At 36.7% G+C, this 17457-nt stretch overlaps 1 protein-coding gene across 4 annotated transcripts in view; it reads left to right on the forward strand.

Annotated features, from left to right (window-relative positions):
- The first annotated feature begins 341 nt into the window (after positions 1-341).
- The window catches only part of LOC134527701 (phosphatidylinositol 4-kinase alpha), a 213168-nt gene continuing 196052 nt past the window's right edge, over positions 342-17457 (forward strand). For 2 of the 4 annotated variants that reach the window (XM_063360604.1, XM_063360605.1), the window contains exons 1-4: positions 344-586; positions 5706-5919; positions 12577-12756; positions 13868-14042. In XM_063360604.1, coding sequence (XP_063216674.1) covers positions 497-586; positions 5706-5919; positions 12577-12756; positions 13868-14042 — 659 coding nt within the window. In that variant the 5' untranslated portion in view covers positions 344-496. Of the gene's footprint in view, positions 587-3362; positions 4177-5705; positions 5920-12576; positions 12757-13867; positions 14043-17457 lie in introns of those variants that run through there. The other 2 variants (XM_063360607.1, XM_063360606.1) reach the window with 2 other exon arrangements.

Raw genomic sequence — 17457 nt, forward strand, 5'->3', positions numbered from 1 at the left:
CTGTCATTGGAACATATTAGGCATGTTCCAAACAATAAACAAATTGTAATCTGGAAAATAATAAAAAAAATTGAGATTGAATCATGAAAATATCATATTTTATAATATGAAACTCTCATTTAACACAATGCTAATTATGTGCTGATCTACGAATAGCGCGGTTTGCTCTCAGGCTTTCTCTTGCTTCACAAAGGCAATAGAGAATAATAATTATAATTTGCAATACATATCTACATGATCGTTCCTAACAAATAATCTCTAATATTGTTCCCAAATAATATTAACTACCTTAGGGTCTGCTTTCGGCATCAGTATTTAGTCTATGGTTATATTGCAAAAACAATTGAAAAAAAAAAAATTTGAAATCGCTAGTGTCTGTCAAACGGGGAGTGTTTAATTTCTGGCCGCAGGTGTAGTGCTATGTAAATTTAAGTTAATGAGGTACAGGATTTAAGCGACTTTGTGATACAAAACTAAAGTTCGTTTTATTGTTAAAATGGCGAGTGACGACAAATTATTTTTTCGAAAAAGTGTACAACATTTGGCAAGGTCCTTAGCTGCTATTAAAGAGACACCTTGGGAAAAGGTAATGCTAATCATGCAGTTTTAAAGCTAACGATTGTGAAGGTTGCATGGGTTATGGCTGAAAACAGAACACTCACAAGTGCAGTTAATTTTTTTAATGATACGTTTGTCAGATGCCCTGATGTTTTTCTATTTTATTATTTTTACTTATATCGTTAATTTTCACCGGTCGCAGTTTTTAGCTGTCGTCACTCTGAAGCGATCTCAGTTCGATTCCTAACGAGTTTTACCCCCCCCCTCCTTTTTTTTTTCGCATTGGGAAACACGGTGGCCGTTGCTTTGAACTGGTGTTTTTCTTGGGCTACTTCTCAATTAATGTTTTGTAAAATTATTACGTCGCGGCTTATCCGGAAAATAATAAATAAGTACAGGAAATACTCTTAAATACTTTTATTAAACTCTAGCTACGTTCTAGTATTAACACGGAAAACAGCGTTGATAAATTCCTACTGATTCTAAGAAATCACTTTTTAGAGCTAATATTATAATACCTGTGCATTGACGCGGCCGCTGCTAATTTCTGCTTTCCCGTGTGTGTCTGTGTGTTTGGTCTGGAGGACTTTTGTCAAATCGTGAGAATGGTCGATTAGGTTAAGTAAACTACCTTAAAAATACTTTAAAACATTTTGGCTGGCTAGTTGGTTAGGTTAGTATAGCTTAATTCATTTCATGTATGTGTGTGTGTGTGTGTGTGTATATATATATATATGTGTGTGTGTGTGTGTGTGTGTGTGTGTATGTATGGGAGAGGGCCATGGCCCCCCTCCCCCAAAATAAAAATAAATTAAAGTAATGTGTAAACTCTCCCTCGAATTAACACTGTTCGATTTATGTGAGTTTATGTTTTAGACAGAAAAGTTGAGTCGGGACATCTGAAAATCTTCCCAAAAGAGCCATTAGTTCTTCAGAAAAATGTGGCAAAACTTTCTTCCCTAACATTTATATTCTCTAGAAACTATTCGCAGATCTGCCTGTTTCTGTTGCAGCTGTGATAATAAGCTTCTCAAGTTTAAGAAGAGTGAAGACTACTGAAGAAATACTACATCGGAAAGTAGACTTAATGGTCTTGCATTGCTTTCGATCCGTAGAGATATTAAAATGAGCAATGAAGTTTTTGACAAGTTTGCTAATGTACCAAGAAATTTAGATTTTGTTATGTAAACTTTATATAATAAGGCAAACTTTTTTTTTGATGTTTTCACTTTGTGACACCATATTTATAGCTCAAAAATAATAAACCAACATTATTTTCCGTTTTACAAAATGTACACTACCAATTGGGTCGTTGGGACCAGAGAAAAAAAAATCATTAAAAAAAGTTAATCCATTAAGTTAGTAAAAAAGTAAGGACAGTGAAAAGTGAAGAAAATAATATTAACGCGATTACAATTAAATGTTAAATACGTGTGTGTTGTAAAACAACGTGCTATAATATAATAAAGCATCAATTCAGTTGAGTTATAAATGTTAACTGAAAACTTAAAGAAATAATAGTGATAACTATATTGTTTAGTTAAAAAAAAAATTGCTAAAACACCTTGAAAACCATCCTTTATCATCAAATGATGGTCACATAAAAAAAAAAATGGCCCAAATAACGGTAAGCTTTGTCATATTGCCTCTCCCTTCCCAAATTATAACCTATATTCACCACTGGTTTCATTAAATATACTGTAAAATATTTTTAATGTTTGCTTAGGAATTACCCCCATGGTAAATATAATTTCTTTGTCACTTAAGGGCGTATGTCCCGTTCCAGGTCATGATTTTAGATTTATATTAATCACTGATCAACTTTTAGACATTTTCAATCGTTTAACTTTCACGAAATGAAAAATATATATAGTTGCATACTTTTTGCATAATTAGCTGCCAAAGTTAAATTTTTAATCTTTTTGGGTTGTACAAATAAGGAGAATTTAATTTATTGCAGAAATGAAACTTTTTAGGATTAACTGCAATGCCACTGGCTACTTCAAGAAATGGGTTGCATTTCTTTCAGAAAATATTAATTAATTTTACCTGTCATTTCAAAATTCTCAAAATTTGTATGATCTTGACAGCCAAGAAACATGAAATGAGTTTTTGTGATAGAAATGCAAATTTACCTTTTTCATTTCATGAAAGTTAAACGATTGAAAATGTCTAAAAGTTGATCAGTGATTAATATAAATCTAAAATCATGACCTGGAACGGGACATACGCCCTTAAGTCTATGAAAGATATGTAAGCTATAAACAGTGATTTCTCATAAACCATTAGGAATTTAAAGATGCTGTTCTCAGGGTAGATAGAAGAACATTTTTAGTTTATTAAAACAAATTTGTAATTTTATTATTAATTTCCAGAAAAGCTGTGACATTACCTATGATATTACAATATTAAAAAAAAAAATTAAAATATTTTCAGTTCTATATCATATTGAGGGCTACTCGGCTGTGGATCCCGACAGTCTCTGATGGAACTGGGCGCCACCACGTGTAAGGGCACGTGGACCCCGGCTAAACCTCTCTCTCAGGGTGTGACGTGACCCGAGCGAGGCGAGTTACCAGCCCTATTTCTGTTGCTTGGAGTATGTGTGCGTGAATGCCTAAATAACAGAAATTTTCCATTAGGTAAGGTTAGTTACATGATAAATACTTCAAAATAAACGGAAATTAAAAATAATATCAATTAATTTTACTTGTATAGTTTTAAGTATTTATAATGTAACTGACCTGACCTAACAAAACGGGACAAAGGTAGATTAGGTCAGGTCAGCTACAGTATAAATACTTTGAAACTGAACGGACATTAAAAATAATAAAAATTAATTTTAATGGTTGTTTAGTTTTAAAGTATTTATAATGTAGCTGACCTGACCTAACAAACCGGGAAAAAGGATGAACAGTAGGAACTCACGTAATTTTCTTTTTACGTGATGTAGTCGTTCAACTACGTCGCGAAAAAAATAAATAATACTTGTAAACAAGCAACAATGGTGAACGCGGGAAGCCTACGATTCACTCGTCCTTCTGGACATACCCGAATACTCACGTTGGCAAGCCTTCTTTCAACAGACGAGAGGCAAACGCCCGATCGTGCATCTTCGGTTTTTTTTTTTTTTGTTTATTGTAAATAAATATGCAACTCATGAAAACTAATGGTCAATTAGGTTGTTAGCTACATTATAAATACTTCAAAACATTGTGGATGGTTGATTTGGTTAGGATAGCTACATTAAAAATACTGTGAAATCATGTAAACGGTTTCCTAGCGCTGGATAGCTACATATTAAAATGTTATTTGCTAAGCAACCATAAAATGATTTTACAGTTTTTTTAATGTAGCTATACTTACCTAATATAACCAACCATCTACAATGTTTAAAAAGTATTTTTAATTACTTCTTGCTAATTTTAAGAAAAGAAGGCTTGCCAACGTGAGCATTCCGGTATGTCCAGAAAGATGTGTGAATCGTAGGCTTCCCGCTGAACGCCGCATCAGTGCAAAACATGAAAATTAAAAAATTCAATATCTCCTAAAGTATTTGGAATTTCTGATCTCCGCCGGGTTTAATGAAAAGAGGAAGTTAAAGAGCACAGAATAAAGGTATTTTCGGATTTTTAAATATTTCTTTTTAAAAAAATCGCCAAAAAATGAATATTAAAAAATTCGATATCTCCAAAAGTAATTGGAATTTTATATCTCCGCAGGCGGTTCTGAAAAGAGGACGTAAGATAGCATATAATGAAAGTTATTTCATATTTGTACGATTTTTTTTGGCGCTAATCCGTACAATACAGATTTACCTAAGGAAGTACCACGTGGTCAGTAAAGAATACTCACAATACTAGATTTTATGCCTTTTATTCCTTCCGCCCGATCTCACATACATGATTACGTTACACTGTTAAAATGCCGAGGCACGGACCAGATTAGATGAAGTTAGCTCACTCTCGTGGCTACACACAAAGTCTCTACGTAGGAAGATTAGTGAAAGTCTCTAAGCGAGAAATACGATTAGTTAAACAGCCCGCCGGTTGAGAGACGCCCCGGGGATAAAATGAAAAAGTTTTTGGAGATTACTTTACATGCCAGAATTACTCGATCAAAGTTTGGCAAGAGATGAAGTCCCCGGGTTGCAGACGCGTGCGCTCCCGACCGGTGGTGATGACGGACTGACTCGAGCGCAGCGTCGCTCGCGCTAATATCGTGCGCCAGCGATTGCGCCACGCCCGGGCAGGGTTACTCAGCGGCCTCGTGCCTCGACGGTGGAAGAACACAGCAGAAAGTTCTTATACACTAAGGTGGCTCTTTCGAGACCTTTCTAGCCTTGTCCAAGTCTGTGCCTGTTCGGGTTCGCCCGGGCAGCGTCCCTAACTCCGAACAACAGCGACACAAGTGACACTGATGACACACCCAGCACTGGGACTAGAGAATAAGAATTATAAAGGAGTGTATATAAAATAAATTCAGAAAAGGGGCGTCGCACTGACTCGAAATGCCTCCTTGCAGTCTGGCACACAGTTTTAACACACACTTCCACACACGCCCATGTCCGTCGGTGGTGGACAAAAAAGGGGGGGGGGGAACGAAAAGAGAGGAAGGGAACGACGTCTGGCCAGGCTCAAGGGGGCGGAGCCCCGGTTGACGTCAATATAAACACTGCACAGCAATATGAGTGATTTGTTAAATTTACAATAAATTATTTTTAGTATGTTGTGTTAATAAACCTATTTTAGATACTTATATCTGGGAAACCATATTTTCACTTTATGAAATTGTTTCTGGTCTCAATTGAGCCAACTTGACAAGGTTCTACTGTATTAGCTTTGAATGAAATATTGAAAATGGCTTATTTTACCTTTTGGCTCTCAACGTCTGATTATTAGATAATTTGAGTCTTAGTCAACATAGGGTTAACTGAGACCTGTAGTTTGCAGATGAAAATTATTTACACATGAGACTATACTGGATGATTGAATTGGTACATCTTAAAAGGAAACAGTGTTTTGTACTTCAAGGTAGTGCTCTGACTAATAAAAAAGTGGGAAAAATACCAGCTCTTGTGGATTGGCAGGTTCTGAGGAAATGAACGTGCGTCTGTAGCAGGTGTGTGCTGCGACTGTCTCTGACAGGTGAACACGCTCCTGGCACTGTGCCCCCTGGAGAATGCACAGGGCGTATTCCGCCTGGACCAGCGAGGACAGGATGCCGTCATCTCGCTCGGCATCTACTTTATTGAGTCGGGGTTTCAGCACCGTGACCGGATCCTACCATACCTTCTCCGCCTGCTGCGCGGTCTAGCAAAGGCCGTGTGGCTCGACGAGCTCCGCCTGTACCCCTCCGAGAGTGAGTGGTTACTCCTGTCTTACTGATATTATTAACAGAGAGTGAGTTTGTTTGTTTGTGAGAAGCAAAATCAAAAAAATACTGAACAGACTTCAAAAATTCTTTAACTATTACCTTTAAAGCTACTTTATTCCAGATGGATATAGGCAAAGTTTTGTTTCAAAATATTAATGTTTCTGAAATATTTATCAATATTTTTAACTAAAATCATAGAAAAACGACCAAACCGACAGCTTTCTTGGCTTGGGCAGGTTTTACAAAATAGCTATGTCATGGCAGGAATTGTATTGATGCAGTATTGTTTAAATAAATTTTAATTTGTAAAAACCAATCTTTTTAGTAATGTTTCATAAAATGAAACTTGGTCTGTTAAATTCTTTATGTAAAGAAGAGTGACACAGCTAGTGGACTAATAATAATGTAGAATTTCACAAAAAACAAATTTGTAGACCCAACGTTGAGCACAAAATTTTAGCAGACACTGCAGAAACTGATTTTTCGGCATCTCAACGTTGAATGTGTATTTCCGGCAGCTGGAGCCTTGTCGACACAATGCCAAAATCTAACCATAGGCCTATCATTAAGATGGAAAATGCAAGCTGCACAGTAAAACATTTGAGACTTAAACGTTTAGTGCTTTATTTGTAGATAGAACTGTCGAAAACATGGGTCATAGCGGACACAGTTGGTGCATTACTTGAGATAATACCATCTTGTAGTTTTTTGCTTGTCTTGAGTCTCAGTGCAGTAGGTGTTTATTGTTTTATTACAAGTAAATTTGAATATTTTACACTTCAAATTACTACTTTCCTGAAGCATGTGTCTGTTAGAGTACCTACTGTTTGCAAATCTTAAGCCAGTGCATTATCTCAGGCCTCCAACATTATTATACATGTATTAACCACAGATGATGTAGTATTTTAAAAATCACGAAAAAATACAATAGTGTGGAGAGGGGGTGGGGTACTGTTACATGCCCGTAAAGTAAAGATTCAGTGTGGGTAATCCAAACTACATTGGAAAAATAATCCTCCTCCATCAACAATCCAAGGAATGCTGGCTGAACCAAAAAAAGTAACCATGTTTTCCTAATGAAGGGGATGATATCCTTCAACAAATATATACAAATTACAGCTCTCAGTTTTCCACTATGTGCATATTTGAAAATTCATCCATGTGCGCCGCAACCATGAAGTGGGGATCATGTCTCCCCCTTATAATTAGATCTTTAACTTTGTCTCCCCCTAATAATTAACCAAGAAATTGTTTCAAGTATCTTTAAAATGAAACGAAATTGAATGAACAAAATGTGTGTTATGAATTATAATACACATTAATATTGATAACAATGCTGTGCCACCTTAAACCTTTAAGCCAATACTGAAAAGGAGATGTGGAGACGGCACTATTAGTAAGCGCGGTAGGTGTAAGTGGGCAACGTGTTTTTTTTCATCTACGCATGATGTCACCGTCCAGCTCCATCCGGCAGCACAAATTAAAAAAAAAACCAAATGTTTCTACCAACCTTTTGGAATGTAATAATTTATTATGTCACACTATTAGTTATTTGCAGATGGGATCTCTATAATTACAGCGGGCTGTGAACCATGTTTGATACAGACTCAGTGCTCATAATTTGAGTCATACCAAGAGGTGGTTTAGAACACACAGCTCTCTACGTGTAATCATGATGCCTTAGCAATTACAGCCCCCAAGGAATGAATGCTTGCTTACCCTTATTCCGTTTCATCTAGGTTAAGTACTAATTTCCGTTAAATGCTGACTTTACCTCAAGTGTTGTGTATCTGATTGTTTAAAGTAATCAACAACATTGTTTTTTAATTGTTTTAAAGGCATTAATTTATTTTTAAAATAAATATTATGGTGAGCCTACATAACTGAAACAAAAATAAACATAGAAAAATGTACACATTCTAAAAAAAATACAATAGTTAAGTTTTTCAATAAACACCAAAAAAAGAAGGTTAAAATATTGCTATGAAATTAACTAATATCCACAATATCACCACCATATAGTGGTAGGAAAAATAAAATAATTTAAAGTGAACTATTTAAACTAAATAATAATGCAAATAAAAGTTTATTGAAACTTTGAACATAAGCAATTGGCTTATCCCTATTACCTCTATTCCTACTGCACCCTATGTTGCTGTGTAGTATCTTTGTAAATGCATTTGATTGGTTGCTCCCTAAGGTACTTTGCTTTTTTATGGGATTCAATGTACCGTGTGTTTTAATCAAACATATTGGCTACTTCTATTCCAAAATTCATTAAAGTCAGTTTAATAGTAAAGAAATGATTGAGTAATGCAAAATGTCATGTTCATATGTAATAATATTGGATGTATTAATCCAGTATATGAACTACGTCTGTTTGAAATTTCATAAAACTTGATAAAGTTTGATATTGATTTGTGTATTAGTAGGATATACATAGTAGGGTTAACCCCAAAGTTTTCACAAGTGCGAAACGTGACAGATGTTACAGTGAGCAGGTGAGGTTTCTCTGGGTGCTCCTTTTTTTCCACCAATGCATTCTGTCACTGTCTCACTGTTCCATCCACATAACTTTATTTGTCATTGTCACTAATAACTTCAGTGTCTACGAGACATTAGACTGTAGTTAATTAAATTACTGTGCATAGCGAAATCCCACTATCTCTGCTGATCAAGGTAGTGATGCTGTAGATAATTCAAAATTGACAATAGTTCAAAATCACTAATAATTCAAAATAATAAGTAATTAAAAATCGCTACTAATCTGCTTTTTATACCGGTAGTTAGTGACTTTCAGCGAAAACTGTCTACAATTTTTTAGTGCAATAATTATTTTTAAATTTTTTGTTGCCCAAAAACATTGATACTTACAATTTACATCCCCTCTTTACCAAAGGAGGCTAAAATACAGATTAAACTAAACTTAAAGCAAACGACTAGTATGAAGTCCACTTATAATAGTTTGTTGCAAGAAAATGAGTGATTTTACTGTATGAATATCAAGTTTCTCTTAATATTTACATGTCCTACAAAAAAACTATTATCTCAGAAAAGCTAATTCAACATCTTGTTTGTCACCAAAAAATTGCATAAAACATTGAATGATGCATGTGGTTTAGTGAAATTCACGTACACATTCGTTGTCAATAGCGTTTTACAGAAAAGTTTGTACACTCTTTATTGAGAAATTAATTAATTTAAGTTGAAAGACATATATTGAATAAAATATTACCATAACTAAAGAAAGGTGCCAAGCTTTAGAAAGCTGCTAAAATGAACTCCATTTCAACGAGCGTGTTAGTAGCTTGTTGCTTGCAAGTAATAAGTTTCACTGTCAAAGTATAAAATTATTTCTTTATTGAAGTGATTTATAAACAAAACTTCACATTGTCAACACCTCAGTTTTTGCCAAAAGAAAACTAAAAGTTTTGAATGACACACATAATTTTTAGAAATATTTGAGCAGATTCCTTTTTTTAAGAGGTTTGTGTTGATTAGTTTAACTTAGTCGTAATTAAATAGAAATTTATTTTAGTAGAAAGACGTATCAAGAATATCAAATCAACAGATTCAATAAGACTACCCTAGGACCACCAAAGTGAATAAATTGAGTGCTAAAAAATGGGAGGGATGTTCATCTCAATGTTGTTAAATATTTGAAAGTATATGTACTTTTCCATATTTATAGAACATCGTGCTAATCAGTCGTAATTAAATAGAAATTTATTTTAGTAGAAAGACGTATCAAGAATATCATATCAAACTATTCAATAAGACTACCCTAGGACCACCAAAGTAAATAAATTGAGTGCTAAAAAATGGGAGGGATGTTCATCTCAATGCTGTTAAATATGAGAAAGTATATGCACTTTTCCATATTTATAGAACATCGTGCTAATCTTGCAGAAAAGTCTTTTACAAATAATTTATCCATGTTGGAATTTTTAATAAAAATTAATATGTTATATTACATGCTACTTTTGTTACTGCAGGCACTAACTAAATTTGTTTATTTGTTCACAGTAAATTATTGTGGGCCTTAGTCTTTTTAAATATGTGACAGAATGACAATGCTTTGTATACTTATTGTTAGCTGAATCTGGGAAAAGTATTGCTCCATATTTATTCCATGCATATTGATTTATTGACAAAAAGTAAAAAAATGGTTTTGGATTTGAAAGATTTAGAGGAAAAAAAAGTGTGTGCGTGGAGTCCATGTGTGACAGAAGTGAAACTTCTTGCTTATTAGGTATAGATAGAGATAAATTATTAGTATTTTTTTTTTATTGAATAAGAAGTATAATATTAAGGATGTGGGTATGATCTAAAATGAAAAAAAATTCAAAGTTAATGTTTTCAAAAGTATTTTATAAGGACTTCATTATTTAATTTGACAAAAACAAGAATCAATTATGGTAATAAGTTTCTTATTTGTTATGAATCATTATCCGTAGAATTATCAGTGTCTATCATAGTGACAATTGGCTTATGATAGCTAAAATATGAAACAAACGTGTGGGATTTAATATGTTATAAATTCCTAGAAAATAAAGTATCAATAGTTATGCTCGACCTGGTAGTTGGGGTTTTAAATTAATTGCACAGATCATTAACTCTTTTGTACATGAATAAATAAATTGTACATACTTTAAATAAAATACATATGGTATCATCAATAAATTGTTAGCCGTTACGAAATCTGAGGATTAGACAAACACAAGCAGCATTATAAGAATTTCGTAGCATTGTTGCTGCATAATTTATATCTCTCCCTTGCTGTCTTCCCTTATGGCCGTTACAACTAGCATATAGCATGCTACGCTACGCCCTTGCAGTGTTCCTATTTGAACACTAGTGCCGCTGATGCACTCTCCTCTTCCACCGATTCCCCTACCACGTACCTAACTATTTCCCTTATGTGATCAGAATTTTTGTATCGCTCGAAAATTGTAGCCCTCTCATAAAAGAAGTTTACTTCAAAAAAATAATGGCCTCCATCCCTCCCGCCAAAAAAAAAAGTGCTTGCCCTGCCCATGTTTCATCTTAAGTAGTTCGTTAATGTATCATGAAATTAACTGCTATTTGAAATTCCAATTTTCACAGGCTCGTACTCTTAATATTTACTTTTATTGGTTTTCATATCTTCTTTTGTGTAATGAATCGCCAAAGTGAGTTTTTACTTGAAGTTCACAAACTTTCTGTGTACACGGTATTGCGAAGCTGCCATTTACAATACACTGAAACATCTATTAAACTTATTTAATTTTTCTGGTTTCATCTATTTTATTGATTCTATTAAAACTTCCTATTTTATGCCATTAGGCTAATTGGCACACACATCCATACATACTTTGAATGATTCTTACAGTGGGAAAGATTGATTCAAAACAATTTCTTGGCCATACCACATTGCTGGATTACACTGAAATTCATTGAAAAACCTCAAGACCATTCTTGTGGTTTTTCTATGAGTCTATGACATTGACTGTAATCCAGCATTTGCCTGTCCATGCCTTACCAAAGCTGAAATTTAGCCAACTTTTCTACAGAGGCCGTCAACTTGTGTAAAATCTGTTTTACTATTGTTACGAACTAGAGCAAGGCCGGGACACGTGCAGGTGCAGAGCTGGTTGGCGACTGCCGCAACATGATAGGCGCCGCGCGCGCCTGGAAGATAACAAGGATTGTCGCTTTCCCCCCTTCTTCCCAAAACTCCCCGCGCGGCGCCCAGCTATTGACACGTAACTGACACCTGACAGCTGGGAGTTGCGCGAGCCGCCGACACGTGTTTCGAGAGGTTTCTGCCGTTGTGTCGGCGCGGAATTACGCGACGGGCCCCGGCCGCTCTCGTGAGTTCTGGAATTGCGCCGGAGCCTATATATATATATGACCGAGGACGTCAGGGCAGGGAGTCAGTGGAGTTCAAAGAGTTCAGGCGGCAGCCTTCCCGCGGCGGAGCTTCCGGGCGATAGAGTCGCGGGCGCAGCGGAGTCCCGAGCGAAGTTGCGAGCGAGGAGTCGAGCGGATCCTCGGCGAAGGGGAAGTGCGTTGACGGCGGCGGAGTGTGGCGACGGAGTCCCGCGGCGGAGACCCACGATGGGTGCTGCGGCGAGAGTTGCGCCAGAGGTGCGGCCCAGCGAGGTGTGTGGAACGAGTGACTGGAGAATAGACATTTTTTTAAATGTAATTAATTATTTGCCACTTTAGAAGATATTTGTAAGTGACATAAGTAGTGGCCATCAATAAAACTGTGTGTGATAAAAATCTTTAATTGGGCTTTCCTTTACAAACCCCCGCGGAAAATCGTAACAGTATTTTTTATTGTATTTTTATGTATCTCAACATCTCCTTGACATCAAAGTCATTAGACACTTTGAGGGTTGATGGGATGAGAATGAAGCAGCAACAAAATGCTTTGATGGGGGATATGGGCTGGGAATACCCCAAGAAAACCCACAAGCTCACGACAATGTCCGCGAGGTTTCCTACTTGTGGAAAATCCGGGCTAACCCCGCCGTGAATCAAACCCATATCTCCTTTTGTGGGAGGTGAGCAACATGATCGCCCAACCACAGTGCTCCTCTTGAAGGATGTGGTCTTTGTCACAAGTGCCGTAGTTTAATAATGCACGGTTGGCAGGAGTGCCAGTGGCGGAGCGGTTCAGCTTCTGCCTCAACACACTGCTGTCGGATGTCGCCGCGAAGCTCGAGTCTGCGCGGGAGGAGATAGTGTCCACACAGGTGGACTTTCTGGGGGTGCTCACGAACCTGTGTCGCAGCTACAAGGAACAAAATACTCCAAGGGGCTCAACTGCCAAGGGTGAGAGGAAGTTGTACCTGCAGTACTGTTGACTTGACCGCTGTTGCATTATTTCTGAAGATGTGTGGGATGTAGCTAAAACACATGTTAAAATTTTGGATATATGATGTTCAGATGTTGAAGAGGACGAAATGTCAATGAACATAGGTCCAAAAATAATTTTGTTCATCACTAGAGCTGTTCCATGTATAAAGAGATACACTGGAGCCTGGTTATTTGGATTTCCACATTGTCCCGGTACATGATTAACTAAACCAGAAACTGTAACATGCAAACAGTGTATTCCGTGCACTTTAGCAGATATGAAATTCCACATAGCATGGTTGCATTAAATGTCATTGTACACAATAATGGCTCTAGTGATAAACAGAAGCATTTCAGGACCTGTGTTTATTAACATTTCTGTCTCCTGCACAGTTCTTGCAAACCAACCCACAGTTTTTATGTGCTGTTTACAATTGTTTTGCTCAGTTATTCCAGCTAATGTTAACATTTTGGAAACAACTTTTGGCAAACCTTGCTGTCAACGAAGACACAAAATTAAGCTTAACCATAGCTTGTCTTACTCCTGTTTTAGCTGACAACACTTCAGGACAGAAATTTTTACTCCCTAGACATTGTGGCAGCAGCTAAGTGTCTCACACTGTATGTCTTCAAATCATTCATTTCTATTCTATACATCTCTATTAGACGAGGCTGTGGTGGCTGAGTGGTCAGATCATTTGTTTCCCACCAAGACGATTGGGGTTTGATACCCAGTGGGGTCATACTCCGGATTGTTTTGCAACTGGGAAACGTGGCAAATGTTTGAAAGAATGGGTGGCATTTCTAGGAGTACTTTTGCTTTCTTTACTCACTATTCATTCGGTGCTCCATTCTCATTTCAACACTCTTTATTGTGTATAATGACATGATGATAGTGAGATGTAAGCCCTAATTCAGTCATTCACACAGTGTGTTACTATAAAGAAGACTGGGAACTTCACAAAAGAAATCTTCAATTGTGCAATCCATTAGATATACTGTACCAGGAATTTCTGTTGAATTTAAAAAGAAAGAGAAGTTGCGCCCACTCGGTTCACATGATTGGGGAAAAGTCTTGCTGTCGCAGCGACCCTGTGCCGCTCGACTGTGCCCGTCCTGATTGGTCTGGCCCGGTCGATGGGTCGGTTCTGCACCGCAGACCCCCCGCTGCTGTGTCGTCTCTTCCCGCCCGCCGAGCCCTCGTTCCCAACAGCCGCGGATGAAAGGCTGGTCGGCAATAAGAAGAGCTTCTCCAACTTCAGGTGCTTCGTCACAACTTTGAGGCAACTTTGTTTTTGGCGGGAATATTATGTTAATTCACATAAAACACACTGAGATTGGTGCTGAGAGAGAAAGGTCCTTAGTGTGAAAAAGAGACACTTAAAGAGTAGGAAAGGTGTAGAAAAGAAATAGACTTAATTTACGCCAGAGAGAGATAGTCAGAGCTAGTTTGTAACATTGCAAGACCCTGCCCTCTCTAAACTTTACAAGTATTGAAGTTATTTAATTTTATATTTTGTCATTCAGAAGGGATCAGCTGGTTATGTAGGTTAAAGGTCATACGCGACCCAGTTTTGTACTTATATTCTAACATTAGTAATAGTCTGGTAATTAATGGTGATATTTAATTATTTTATTGAGAAAAGCGTGTTAACTATGTTTTTACTGTCTTTCTCATGGTTGGCTGGGTTATTTTTTATGTAAGTATAGCTTTTAATATTTTATTTTCATTAAATAGTATTGCCTAAAATTAGGCATGGTCGGGCAGAGAAATTTGACTTCGGGCAGGCTCGGGCGGGTAATTGTCCAAAATTTTCGGGCTCGGGCAATCTCGGTCGGGCATCAAAATCAGTTAATGAAATAAATTTTGAACATAAAATAGTCGTACTTAAGTTTGCATTGACAAACCTGAACTGTTTTTATTTATTTACTATACAGGGTTCGTACGGTCCTTAGAAGTCCTTAAAAAGTCCTTATTTTTGAATACTGTTTTTAAGGGCCCTTAAAAGTGCTTACTTTTTTACGTTTGTCGTGTTGACTTTAGAAGTTACTTTTTCCTTTGTTACGCATTGGATGTTACGTAACGGTAGTACGACTATGTTTTTATGGTACAAATATTGGGCCGAATAGCTTAGTAAATGTCGTACGATGTACCAGAATACTTTTGTTAGTGCACAAAATATACCGGAATTATCGGTTTACCGGCTTATAGTGCTCATAACTACTGAACAGAGCGCGCTGTAGTAGCTGTGTTAGTGTTTTGGCGCGTAAATGCAGAAGTTTCGTTGTTTTGACTTGGTGTGATTGTTTTTTCTTGTGAGAAAGGTTATCTGCTAGTGAATTTATCTTGACCGTGATGCCGGGGAAGTGTGTCTTTAACATACTTTGGCTCGAAAAAGAGCAGTACAAAAAGTGGCTTTCCCGTGACCCAGACAAGCACAAGGCAAGATGCCGATTGTGCTGTAAAGTTTTCGATATAGGGAATATGGGCGAATCGGCTTTGAAAGCACACATGGCAGGTGAGACGCGTGTATTTTTATAGGTTTTTAATGAAAATTTTTTGGTTGTCTTATATTTTTGTATGTCTACATAAGTTAAATTGTTTCATGTATAAATAATTAAAAACGAAAATATGAATTTGTGAATGGTATTGGAAGTTGTTGGATTTGTGTGCGGTGGGATTATTTTCACCCAATGCATAACGAAGTACATTAATAAGGTTAACATTTTATTTGAAAACAATGTAGTTGGTATTGAATGTTTTTTGTTGTATTAATATGTCTGTTATAAATGTAAAATAACTTATGTATTTTCGAAATTTTTTTTTATTAGGGTCGAAGCACTCTTCATTAGTTGAAGAGAAAACCAAGACCGTTGCGATAAAAGAGTTTTTCAGTCCCATGAACTTACCTAATCAAACTTCTTCAACTCAAATGCTGCAGGTGTATGCAAGCCAGCTACAGAAGCAAGTGGTAGTTTGAATTTGTTTACCACTGGGAAAGACGTTCTGGATGCAGAAATTTTGTGGACTTTAAAGTGTATTTGTAATAACTATTCGTACAAGTCTTGTGAGGATTCATCTCAACTTTTTGCTAGAATGTTCCAGGACAGTTTAGTCGCACGACAGTTCTCTTGCGGTGAAAAGAAAGGTGGGCATATTTGTGTCATTTTGGTTTGGCTCCCCATTTCCAGACACTTTTATTCAAATCTTTTCAGGACCACTAGTCACTATGTCTTGCTGTTTGACGAAACACTGAATAAAAGCACCCAGCAAAACAAATGGACATCCATATTAGATTCTGGCATACTGACAATTCAGTGAGAAACGTTATGTTACTTCAGCTTTCATTGGTCATGCCACAGCTGATGATTTACTGAAGGCGTTTTACAAATGTACAGAGAAGCTTGATTTATCAAAATTGATTCAGGTATCAATGGATGGACGATCAGTTAATTGGAAGTTTTTCAAACTGTTGCAGGAAAACATGAGAAAAGAGTTTAATAACGAGTGCATTGATGTTGGTTCTTGTGGGCTTCACACTTTGAATAATTCATTCAAAAAGGGCGAATCTGCAACAGAGTGGGGTATTTCATCTGTTCTGACATCTCTTTACTCTTTGTTCAAAGATGCCCCAGCACGAAGGGATGACTTTGAAAAATTATCCACAACACATAAAATGCCAGTCAAATTTTGCAGTTGCCGCTGGTTGGAAAATGTTCCATCAGCTGAACGGGCATTATAAGTTTGGAATGATGTAACAGAGTATGTGGGAAAATTTGAAAAAGGTGTACTTTCAAAAGTGACATGCAAGTCCTTCGGTGTTGTCGCTGGAGCAACACAAGATAACCTGATGACTGTGAAGCTCAATTTTTTTCTCTCCGTGGCAAAAGTTCTAAAGCCATTTTTGGAAAAATACCAGAGTGACAAACCATTGTTACCCTTCTTCGCACAGGATGTTCTTCAACTTGTAAAAAAGTGTGTTCAACTGTACAAAGTCTTGAAACCTGCTCATTTTGATCGTATTTCTAGTGTTGAAAAATTGAGCAAGTTTGATTTTTCAAGCAAAAGTTTCCATGCTTCAGCAAGTGATGTTAGTGTAGGGTTTGTTGGAGATAAACTTCTGAAAGAGAAACTCTTTAAACAACAGGTAACTGAAAAGCAAGTAGTGGTTCTAAAGTATGAGTGCCAAAAGTTTGTTTTGACTATGTTGGAGAGTTTGATGGCTAAGTGTCCTGTAAATTATTCACTTGTGAGGAATGCAGCCTGTATTGATCCATCGCAAATGGCAAGAGATTCTGCTAGCTGTAGTCGTAAAATGAAGTGTGTTCTTACATATTTTGTACAAAAGAAAGCGATTGCAGCAGAGGATTGTGATGATATTTTAATACAGTTCAATGACTTCCTAGAGAATGTTGTTGGACCATTATCATCAGAGTTCCTGAACTATGATAGGAATGAAGGTCTTGACAGCTTCCTTAGTGGCTATTTTTTAAGAACAGCATATGGAAAGGTATGGAATGTCATTAAAATGTTGCTAATTCTCTCACATGGACAAGCATCAGTGGAAAGAGGTTTTTCTATCAACAAAGCCTTAGAAGTTGAAAATCTGAAGGAATCGTCTTATGTAGCCCGCCGCACTGTACATGACTACATCACTTACTGTGGTACCATACATG

Source organism: Bacillus rossius, chromosome 1 (genome assembly GCF_032445375.1).
Source record: "Bacillus rossius redtenbacheri isolate Brsri chromosome 1, Brsri_v3, whole genome shotgun sequence".
Lineage (NCBI taxonomy): Eukaryota > Metazoa > Arthropoda > Insecta > Phasmatodea > Bacillidae > Bacillus > Bacillus rossius.